This window comes from Nerophis ophidion, linkage group LG17 (genome assembly GCF_033978795.1).
Source record: "Nerophis ophidion isolate RoL-2023_Sa linkage group LG17, RoL_Noph_v1.0, whole genome shotgun sequence".
Lineage (NCBI taxonomy): Eukaryota > Metazoa > Chordata > Actinopteri > Syngnathiformes > Syngnathidae > Nerophis > Nerophis ophidion.
Genome location: NC_084627.1, coordinates 52,954,184 through 52,965,830, shown reverse-complemented (window position 1 = coordinate 52,965,830; position 11,647 = coordinate 52,954,184). Strand labels below are relative to the sequence as shown.

At 44.7% G+C, this 11,647-nt stretch overlaps 1 protein-coding gene across 1 annotated transcript in view; it reads left to right on the top strand.

Annotated features, from left to right (window-relative positions):
• Positions 1-3,222: 3,222 nt before the first annotated feature.
• LOC133536559 (whirlin-like) overlaps positions 3,223-11,647 on the top strand; it is a 169,253-nt gene continuing 160,828 nt past the window's right edge. Inside the window, exons 1-2 of the mRNA XM_061877188.1 lie at positions 3,223-3,332; positions 5,904-6,210. Coding sequence (XP_061733172.1) covers positions 3,223-3,332; positions 5,904-6,210 — 417 coding nt within the window. The remainder of the gene's footprint in view (positions 3,333-5,903; positions 6,211-11,647) is intronic.

The window sequence follows — 11,647 nt, the reverse complement described above, 5'->3', positions numbered from 1 at the left end:
TCAAATGATACAGCTGTTGTACTTGGGTTCAAGCTGGAAAGTTTAAAAGACGTAGCGAGTGCAGATTGTAATTGACTAAAATAAAAAAAAAACTACTGGAACACCAAAGTCACCACACATAGTTTTACATCACTATGGCCTGAAAGGGTGATGGGCTGCTGGAGATAGCTGCAGTTCATTGAGGAAAAACATGCCTCTGTCATGCCTGACAGAAGGCAAAGGCTCCCCTTTCAAAATCCCCTAGCTCCATGCTATTTTACATTAGATATTCTACAAGCATGCTACTGAATAGCTTTAGCGGTTTTACACGACAATTTCAACACCTCCAAGTTTGTTTTTAAAACTACAACTACGATACACATTACAAACAGCTGGTGTGCAATAAGTACAATACTTAGAGTATAAACAACAGGACTCAAAAAAACGACTGGCACATTCAACTGGAAGGTAATGCCTAGATGGCGCAATTGGGGAATGGAAAACAAAACAAACTAATCAAATAATCAACACCCATGACAACGAAAACACAAACGCAGGGGCGCTCAAAACGGAAAGTGAGGGAATCAAAAACAAAACAAACACGATCCGGGCAGCGGATCATGACAGTACCCCCCTCCTAACACTAATCAGAGGCAGGTGACACTAATCAGCACCCATGACATTTAAAACACAAACCCAGAGGCGCTGAAAACTGAAAGTGAGGGGATCAAAAACAAAACAAACATGATCTGGACAGTGGATCAAGACAGTACCCCTCTCCTAACACTAATCAGAGGCAGGTGACACTAATCAACACCCATGACAACGAAAACACAAACCCAGAGGCGCTGAAAACTGAAAGTGAGGGGATCGAAATAAAACAAACATGATCCGTACAGTGGATCAAGACAGTACCCCCCTCCTAACACTAATCACAGGCAGGTGACACTAATCAGCACCCATGACAACTAAAACACTAACCCAGGGGCGCTGAAAACTGAAAGTGAGGGGATCGAAAATAAAACAAACACGATCCAGGCAGCGGATCATGACAGTACCCCCCTTTAACACTAATCAGAGGCAGCTGACACTTATCAGCACCCATGACAACTAAAACACAAACCCAGGGGCGCTGAAAACAGAAAGTGAGGGGATTGAAAACAAAACAAACACGATCCGGGCAGCGGATCATGATAGTACCCCCCCCCTAACACTAATCAGAGGCAGGTAAGAATAATCAACACCCATGACAACTAAAACACAAACCCAGGGGCGCTGAAAACGGAAAGTGAGGAATCGAAAACAAAACAAACATGATCCGGACAGTGGATCAAGACAGTACCCCCCTCCTAACACTAATCAGAGGCAGGTGACACTAATCAGCACCCATGACAACTAAAACACAAACCCAGGGGCGCTGAAAACAGAAAGTGAGGGAATTGAAAACAAAACAAACACGATCCGGGCAGCGGATCATGACATTACCCCCCTCCTAACACTAATCAGAGGCAGGTGACACTAATCAGCACCCATGACATTTAAAACACAAACCCAGAGGCGCTGAAAACTGAAAGTGAGGGGATCAAAAACAAAACAAACATGATCTGGACAGCGGATCAAGACAGTACCCCCCTCCTAACACTAATCAGAGGCAGGTGACACTAATCAACACCCATGACAACGAAAACACAAACCCAGAGGCGCTGAAAACTGAAAGTGAGGGGATCGAAATAAAACAAACATGATCCGGACAGCGGATCAAGACAGTACCCCCCTCCTAACACTAATCAGAGGCAGGTGACACTAATCAGCACCCATGACAACTAAAACACGAACCCAGGGGCGCTGAAAACTGAAAGTGAGGGGATCGAAAATAAAACAAACACGATCGAGGCAGCGGATCATGACAGTACCCCCCTTTAACACTAATCAGAGGCAGAGGACACTTATCAGCACCCATGACAACTAACACACAAACCCAGGGGCACTGAAAACAGAAAGTGAGGGAATTGAAAACAAAACAAACACGATCCGGGCAGCGGATCATGACAGTACCCCCCTCCTAACACTAATCAGAGGCAGGTGAGACTAATCAACACCCATGACAACTAAAACACAAACCCAGGGGCGCTGAAAACGGAAAGTGAGGGAATCGAAAACAAAACAAACACGATCCGGGCAGCGGATCATGACAGTACCCCCTCCTAACATTAATCAGAGGCAGGTGACACTAATCAGCACCCATGACATTTAAAACACTAACCCAGGGGTGCCGAAAACTGAAAGTGAGGGAATCAAAAACAAAACAAACACGATCCGGGCAGCGGATCATGACAGTACCCCCCTCCTAACACTAATCAGAGGCAGGTGACACTAATCAACACCCATGACAACGAAAAAACAAACCCAGAGGCGCTGAAAACTGAAAGTGAGGGGATCGAAAACAAAACAAACATGATCCGGACAGCGGATCAAAAAAGTACCCCCCTCCTAACACTAATCAGAGGCAGGTGACACTAATCAGTACCCATGACAACTAAAACACAAACCCAGGGGCGCTGAAAACTGAAAGTGAGGGGATCGAAAATAAAACAAACACGATCCAGGCAGCGGATCATGACAGTACCCCCCTTTAACACTAATCGGAGGCAGGTGACACTTATCAGCACCCATGACATTTAAAACACAAACCCAGGGGCGCTGAAAACAGAAAGTGAGGGAATTGAAAACAAAACAAACATGATCCGGGCAACGGATCACGACAGCAAACTTTCCAATGTATTTTAAACAATAAATCCTCCCGTCTTCCGGCTTTTAAAATGTGAGAACATACACTATGTATGTACATAATACATGCACATGCTTTAACTTGGGGTGTTGTTAGCTAATATAAGCAATTTGGATAGTTACCGTTAGCTGTCATTGAATGTATCACGACGACGACATGGCTGCAAATTGCTAGTTTCTCTCCAAGACTGCTTTTATATGTGTGCACAAACTTCCTGCACGTGTGGACGAGACGTAAAAAGCAATCATTCTATCCGGGCAGGTAAAAATGTTTCTTACGTGAAAGTTAAAGTTAAAGTATCACTGATAGTCGCACTGTGGAAGCCGCTTCCTTCCGGGTTCTTTGACATCACCACTCCTTTTCAGGGTCAACAATAATGTTTATCTTACAATAAACGCCAGATCGTGCAAAGTCTTTATGTGCTTTCTAGCAATTGTCTTTCCTCGATCGAGCACATGAATGGTTTCCCCAAGAGTGGTCTGTCCTGCTCTCGTTCCCCTCGTGTTTCGCCAACCGCCATCAACAACTCCTCCTCTCTTTTCCGACTGCTGCCTTTTACAGAGCGGCACATGATTAGACAAACACTCTCAGCTGTGTCATCTACGCACCTGTCGTTAATCTCGAAACCGGCTCTGCCACACCCCGCTTCGCTGCAGGTCCGCAGGCCACGGGCACCACAACACACACACACACTAGGTGTGGTGAAATCAACCTCTGTATTTGACCCATCCCCTTGTTCCACCCCTTGGGAGGTGAGGGGAGCAGTGAGCAGCAGCAGTGGCCACGCTCAGGAATAATTTTGGTGATTTAACCCAGAATTCCAACCCTTGATGCTGAGTGCCAAGCTGGGAGGTGATGGGTCCCATTTTTTAGTATGACTCGGGCCGGGATTTGAACTCACGACCTACCGATCTCAGGGCGGACACTCTAACCACAAGGCCACTTAGCAGGTGGACTTAAACAATATAGACAATTGTCAAACAAATGTGTTCTGTTGAACCATTAGTAGGAACATAAACTAACCCAAACTGTTTTTGTTCCACTTTTTGCTTTGAAAAACTGAGCAAGTTGCAAACAGCACCTTTAATGGTGTAAACACAATATATAACAACAAGGCAGCACAGTTACTACTATCAGCTCACTGTTAAATGTTACATTAAATGTAACATTAATGTTTAATACCAGGGTGTACCCCGTCTACCACCCGGATGCAGCTGAGATAGGCTCCAGCACCCCCCGCCACCCTAAAAGGGACAAGCTGTAGAAAATGGATGGATCAACAGATAAAGTAAACACAAAAATACCAAAATTGGTACCATGGATCATCTGTAATGATTTACGGTTTATCAGGAATTGGTACTTTAGAGGTTTTAATGTGAAAAGCACTCATCCCTAACTATTATTTACACATTTGCATTCATTGTCCTAGCGTATTTGAAAGTAAACATTCATATAGATGAAACTTCAAGGTAGTCTTCACCACAAACATTACTTGGTATGTGTACGTGCATTTTTTAAAAATTTTTTATATGGACTGTATTTGCGGCAGTTGATGTATCCAGTTTGACAGCCATTAATCAACACCACCAAAAGCAATTTTTCTAGTCGCAGCATTGTGGCCTGTAATGTGTGTGTCTTTATTGATTCCTCACATCAGATCTGTGTGTTTGGTGTGTGTGCATGTCCGTGTGCAAGCATGGTATACTTCACTGCACTTTACTTGCCAAATGCACTCTATATGTTCATAAAAGGTTGTCAAGCCTCTGCAATTATTTAAACTCTGCTACCGAAACATTGGTCAGGATATATTGTACTTTCAACTATTGTGTTTGTTTTTGTTGTCATTTCATCAACATTTTAACTTTGTTTAATAATACTGATTTACAGGTTTGTATTAATTGAAGACATCTAGTGGAGGGGACGTCTAGAATCTGTCTCTAAAGTGGGGGGTACTGTGACGATTTGTCACATTCACGTCTTATGTTTCCTTAGATTGTGTTTATTTCCTGTCAGCGCTCTTATTTTAGTTCCACTTCCTGCATGTCTTCCGGAGCGCTCGTTTCCCTCACCTGTCCTTGATTGGCAGCCTGGGTCACCTGGTTGCAGTTGCCAATCAGGCTGCTATTTATGCCTGCCTCGCCCTCCAGTCAGGGCTCAATGATTGATTCCTGTTGCCTGTTTTCCCTGCACGTGCACTTACCAGTTGCACTAGTTCCTTATTGACATTAAAGTCATGTTTTCCTGTGCTATGCCTGCATCTTGCATCTTGGGGTTCAACACCAGCAGTTCCTGACAGAATCATCAAGTCAAACACGATACTCGCAGAGATTTGGTGGGCTGTCTGGAGGCAACAAATCTCGGGAGGAAGCCGCGGATAAGAAGTGTACCCACTTGGTCTCCTTGATGGACAAACTCTTTGAATTGAGTGCTGCACGGTCTGGTTCTTCGGCTCCTGGAACAGGGGGGCGGTCAGAGTCGGCAGGACTCTGTCAAAGTTTGTTGTTGACAAACCCCAAGATGCAGAGAAGAAGGCAGGCATTGAATGGGAAAACATGATTTAATTTAAATAATACAACAAGAACAAACAAAAGGGTACTAACACAAAGCGCGCACGAGGCGGATAACAAAACTAAAGGAGCTAGAAAACAAAAAGGAACTTAGCGTGGAATATAGCAAGAATCGAACAGGAAACAGAAGTCGTACATGTAATATAAAAACAAACTTGGAAGCAGGGAACAAAAGGCAGTAAGCTAAAAACCGCAACCGAAATATAGCTTACCGCTACGCTGCAAAGACACGACACGACAGGAGCGACAATACACAAGCGACATGACAATACAATAATCCAGCCATGACCGGATGGGAAGACAGGTCTAAATAGGAACGGACTGATTGACACCAGGTGTGGCCAGGTGCCAATCAGCCGCAGCTGAGGGGGAACACAGCACTCAGGGAGAAAGACAGGAAACCAACAAAATAAGAGCGCTGACAGGAAACACTACACACACAGAGGAAACAAAGACAAATGCGGAGGAAAAAACTAAAACATAGTCTAACTGTCAGAGGCAAGCCTGACAGACTCGAGACCCCCCCGCTCCCTCAGCCTTTTTTGGGACGTCTGGAATCCGTCCTCTAGCTCTGGAAACACCATCTTTATCTCCGGCGGGACGTCCTACGTCGCCCCAATCTTCGTCTCCGGCGGGCCGTCCAACAGGCCCATCTTCGATCCTTGTCCTGAATTTGCCTCTGCCACCTTCAGTTTACCTGCCGCACAAGCAGCAATCAGACACCCACACGCCGCCTCCTCATCGGTCAAGATTAGCCGTTCCGTTGTCGCCCGCCTCGCCAGATGCAGCGCCGTTCAATGCGTTCGCTGCCATCTGACTCTTCCTTGCTGGGTGCAGGGACACAAGGCTTGGCAATCTGCCGCCCTCCACCCTCCTGTAACCTTGTTTTTTTTGGGGGGGGGGGGCGTCTAGAATCTGTCCCTAAAGGGGAGGGGGGTACTGTGACGATCTGTCACATTAACGTCTTATGTTTCCTGAGTTTGTGTTTATATCCTGTCAGCGTTCTTACTCTAGTTCCACTTCCTGCATGTCTCCCCGAGCTCTCGTTCCCCTCACCTGTCCCTGATTGGCAACCTGGCACACCTGGATGCAGTTGCCAATCAGGCTGCTATTAATGACTTCCTCGCCCTACAGTCATGGCTTGATTGTTTCCTCTTGCCTGCTTTCGAGTTCCTTTGCACGTGCACTTACCATTTGCACTCTTTCCTTTTTGACATTAAAGTAATCTTTTCCTGCGCTACGCCTGCCATATCTGCATCATGAGGTTCAACACCAGCAGTTCCTGACATCAATCAATCAATCAATCAATCAATCAATCAATCAGTGTTTATTAATATAGCCCTAAATCACAAGTGTCTCAAAGGGCTGCACAGGCCACAACGACATCCTCGGTTCAGAGCCCACATAAGGGCAAGGAAAAATTCACAACCCAGTGGAATGTCACTGTGAATGACTATTAGAAACCTTGGAGAGGACCACATATATGGGTCCTCTCCACATCCACAAGGGAAAGGGGGGCAGAGGAGAAAAGAAAAGAAACAGCAGATCAACTGGTCGAAAAAGGGGGTCCATTTAAAGGCTAGAGTATACAAATATGTCTTAAGATGGGACTTAAATGCTTCTACTGAGGTAGCATCTCTTGAAAGAATCCGCTGCCATGGCGATGACGTTCCACTGCTGTGACACATTCTGTGCTTAGGGCTAAGAATAAAGCTTCAAAAGAGTGTTCGAGTCTGTGTGCCTATTTGCAATACATTGCTTGCACAATATCGCCCTCAAGCACTTGTTGCAGGTGACTGCATTCATTTAGCATCGAAACGAGGCACATAAGTTGGAATAAAACATTTTGAAGGAGCAGCAACTTCATTCAAATGTTCCTTGCTTCAGACAGTGTCTCACTCTTGTAGGCAGATCACATTGGAAAAAAGACAAAAACATTTTGTTTACATATTGATTGATTGATTGATTGAAACTTTTATTAGTAGATTCCAAAGGAAGATAATACCTTATATGAAACAGTCAGGTTTACACAGTACAGTACATATTATGTACTAAACGATAACACCCGAATACGTTTTTCAACTTGTTTAACATTAATCAATTCATGGTATGTATCTGAACATATTTGAATCATTCATCATTTTACATTCGACCGTGTCCCTCGGGAAGTCCTGTGGGGAGTGCTCAGAAAGTATGGGATATCGGACTGTCTGATTGTGGCGGTCCGCTCCCTGTACGATCAGTGTCAGAGCTTGCGCCAAATTGTCGGCAGTAAGTCGGACACGTTTCCAGTGAGGGTTGGACTCCGCCAAGGCTGCCCTTTGTCGCCGATTGTGTTGATAACTTTTATGGACAGAATTTCTAGGCGCAGTCAAGGCGTTGAGGGGTTCCGGTTTGTTGGCCGCGGGATTAGGTCTCTGCTTTTTGCAGATGATGTGGTCCTGATGGCTTCATCTGGCCGGGATCTTCAGTTCTCACTGGATCAGTTCGCAGCCGACCGGGATGAGAATCAGCACCTCCGAGTCCACGGTTCTCGCCCGGAAAAGGGTGGAGTGCCATCTCTGGGTTGGGGAGGAGACCCTGCCCCAAGTCGAGGAGTTAAAATACCTCAGAGTCTTGTTCACGAGTGAGGGAAGAGTGGATCGCGAGATCGACAGGCAGATCGGTGCGGCGTCTTCAGTAATGCGGAAGCTGTATCAATTGGTTGTGGTGAAGAAGGAGCTTAGCCGGAAGGCAAAGCTCTCATTTTACCGTTCGATCTACGTTCCCATCCTCACCGATGGTCATGAGCTTTGGATTGTGACCGAAAGGACAAGATCACGGGTACAAGCGGCCGAAATGAGTTTCCTCCGCCGTGTGGCGGGGCTCTCCCTTAGAGATAGGGTGAGAAGCTCTGTCATCCGGGAGGAGCTCAAATTAAAGCCGCTGCTCCTCCACATCAAGAGGAGCCAGATAAGGGGGTTCGAGCATCTGGTCAGAATGCCTCCCCAGGGCACGTCCAACCGGTAGGAGGCCACTGGGAAGACCCAGGACACGTTGGGACGACTATGTCTCCCGGCTGGCCCAGGAACACCTCGGGATCCCCCGGAAAGAGCTGGAGTAAGTGGCTGGGGATAGAGAAGTCTGGGCTTCCTTGCTTAGGCTGCTGCCCCCGCGACCCAACCTCGGATAAGCGGAAGAGGATGGATGGATCATTTTACACTACCTCAAGTTCCAACTGGTGTTTTCATTAAATATAAACAATTTATAAACAATTTAAACATACCACTTTGGGTCACTGCCTGCCAGTTGCCCAACCACTGTTGAGAAGAACTGATGTATACCAGGGTTGTATGGTATACCGATACCAGTAAAGTAGTGCAGTACTAATGGATTAAAAATAGTACTATAGTGCTTCTGAAAAATACTGGTAATTTTTTTTCCTGGACCTGCTTCTGGCAAGCTTCCGGTTGAATTTTTAACCATTCCTCTTGACAAAATTGGTGCGGTTCAGCTAACTTTGCTGGTTTTCTGACATGGACTTGTTTCTTCAGCATTGTCCACACGTTTCATCTGACATCACGTGGACAAAGATGAGACCTTCTGGAGGAAAGTTCTGTGGTAAGATGAAAGAAAAATTGAGCTGTTTGGCCACAACACAGCAATATGTTTGGAGGAGAAAAGGTGAGGTCTTTGATTCCAGGAGCACTATACCTACCGTCAAGCATGGCGGTGGTAGTATTATGCTCTGGGCCTGTTTTACTACCAATGGAACTTATGTTTTAAATGTGACAATGAAAAAGGAAGAATACCCCAAATTCTTCAGGACAACCTAAAATCATCAGCCCAGAGGTTAGGTCTTGGGCACAGTTGGGTGTTCCAACAGGATATTGACCTGGAATGGCTATATCAGGCTAGAATTAAGATTTTAGAATGTCTTTCCCAAAGTCCTGACTTAAACGTGTGGACAATGCTGAAGAAACAAGTCCATGTAAGAAAACCCACCCATTTAGCTGAACTGCACCAAATTTGTCAAGAGGAGTGGTCATAAATTCAACCAGAAGCTTGTGGATGGCTACCAAAAGCGCCTTATTGCAGGGAAACTTGCCAAGGGACATGTTTTTTTTTCAATGTTTGTATTTTGTCATTCCTTTTCTACCGCTTGTTCCTCTTGGAGTCGCAGGGATGCTGGATCCTATCTCACCCAATGTCTTTTTTAATTTTTCTTGATACAAAATCTTACTGGCAGTGTTTGGTTCCATAATTGTGCAAAGGGTCATGAAGTTGTGGTCAATCAGTGTATGTATATGACATATATACCCTGTGCGTGTATGGGTTTTGTCCAGATACCCTGGCTTCCTCCCACATTCCAAAAATATGCCCGTTGTCTTAATTTAAGACCAAAATCTCCTTAAGTGTGAATGCAAGTTTGAGTAATTGTTTGTTTATAAGTACCCATGACACAATGAGGATCAGTGGTATAGAACATGGATGGATGGCTGGATTGATAGGAAAATTAGATGTGGCTCAGAGCTGTGTTGCCACCTCCATCTATTTAACTGTGTCATAGACCCCCTGATGACTGTGGTGTGTAAACACGACCCAAGTGTATCACTAAGCACTTACGCATTAGCCAATGTCGAATATTCTGATGATACCGCGCTATCCAGTTACAGTGGAAGATTGTCCTTGTTGTTGTAATTTGGAACTTTTGGGTTCGTTAGTTGTTTCCTGACTATTAGATATGAATAGGCCCTAATCCAATTTGGGATACTTCTGATGAAAAAGTGCCCTGTCTTATAAGTACCACAACCCGCTCGAAAAACTATACTTTCCCTTACTCTAATCCGATTTCTATGTGGTCCAAATTGAGGGGTCGAGGAAAAGTTCCATTAAAATACAATGACAAATTGGGTTGACCAAAATATCTCAGTCCTTGGTCCTACTCCCGGGCTCTTTGAGTACATTTCAGATTCTTCGGTCCGCTGGGACTTTTGTGTGTAGGTGTATGTTGGGGTACTTTGAGACTTTGGGACTATTTGGGATCCTGTTAGTTGTTTCCTGAGTACATTGACTATTAGATATGAATAGGCTCTAATCCAATTTGGGATACTTCTGATGAAAAAGTGCCCTTTTTTATAAATACCACAACCCGCTCCAAAAACTATACTTTTCCTTACTCTAACCCGATTTCTATGTGGTCCAAATTGAGGGGTCAAGGAAAAGTTCCAATAAAATACAATGATAAATGGGGTTGACCAAAATATCTCAGTCCCTGGCCCTACTCCCGGGCTCTTTGAGTACATTTCAGATTCTTTGGTCCGCTGGGACTTTTGTGTGTAGGTGTATGTTGGGGTACTTTGAGACTTTGGGACTATTTCGGATCCTGTTAGTTGTTTCCTGAGTACATTGACTATTAGATATGAATAGGCCCTAATCCATTTTGGGATACTTCTGATGAAAAAGTGCCCTATCTTATAAGTACCACAACCCGCTCGAAAAACTATACTTTTTGTTACTCTAATCCGATTTCTATGTGGTACAAATTGAGGGGTCATGGAAAAGTTCCAATAAAATACAATGATAAATGGGGTTGACCAAAATATCTCAGTCCCTGGCCCTACTCCCGGGCTCTTTGAGTACAGTTCAGATTCTTCAGTCCGCTGGGACTTTTGTGTGTAGGTGTATGTTGGGGTACTTTGGGACTATTTGGGATCCCGTTAGTTGTTTCCTGAGTACATTGACTATTAGATATGAATAGGCCCTAATCCATTTTGGGATACTTCTGATGAAAAAGTGCCCTGTCTTATAAGTACCACAACCCGCTCGAAAAAATATACTTTCTCTTACTCTTATCCGATTTCTATGTGGTCCAAATTGAGGGGTTGAGGAAAAGTTCCAATAAAATACAATGACAAATGGGGTTGACCAAAATATCTCAGTCCCTGGCCCTACTCCCAGGCTCTGTGAGTACATTTCAGATGCTTTGGTCCGCTGGGACTTTTGTGTGTAGGTGTATGTTGGGGTACTTTGAGACTTTGGGACTATTTGGGATCCTGTTAGTTGTTTCCTGAGTACATTGACTATTAGATATGAATAGGCCCTAATCCATTTTGGGATACTTCTGATGAAAAAGTGCCCTATCTTATAAGTACCACAACCCGCTCGAAAAACTATACTTTTCGTTACTCTAATCCGATTTCTATGTGGTCGAAATTGAGGGGTCGAGGAAAAGTTCCAATAAAATACAATGATAAATGGGGTTGACCAATATATCTCAGTCCCTGGCCCTACTCCCAGGCTCTTTGAGTACATTTCAGATTCTTCGGTCCGC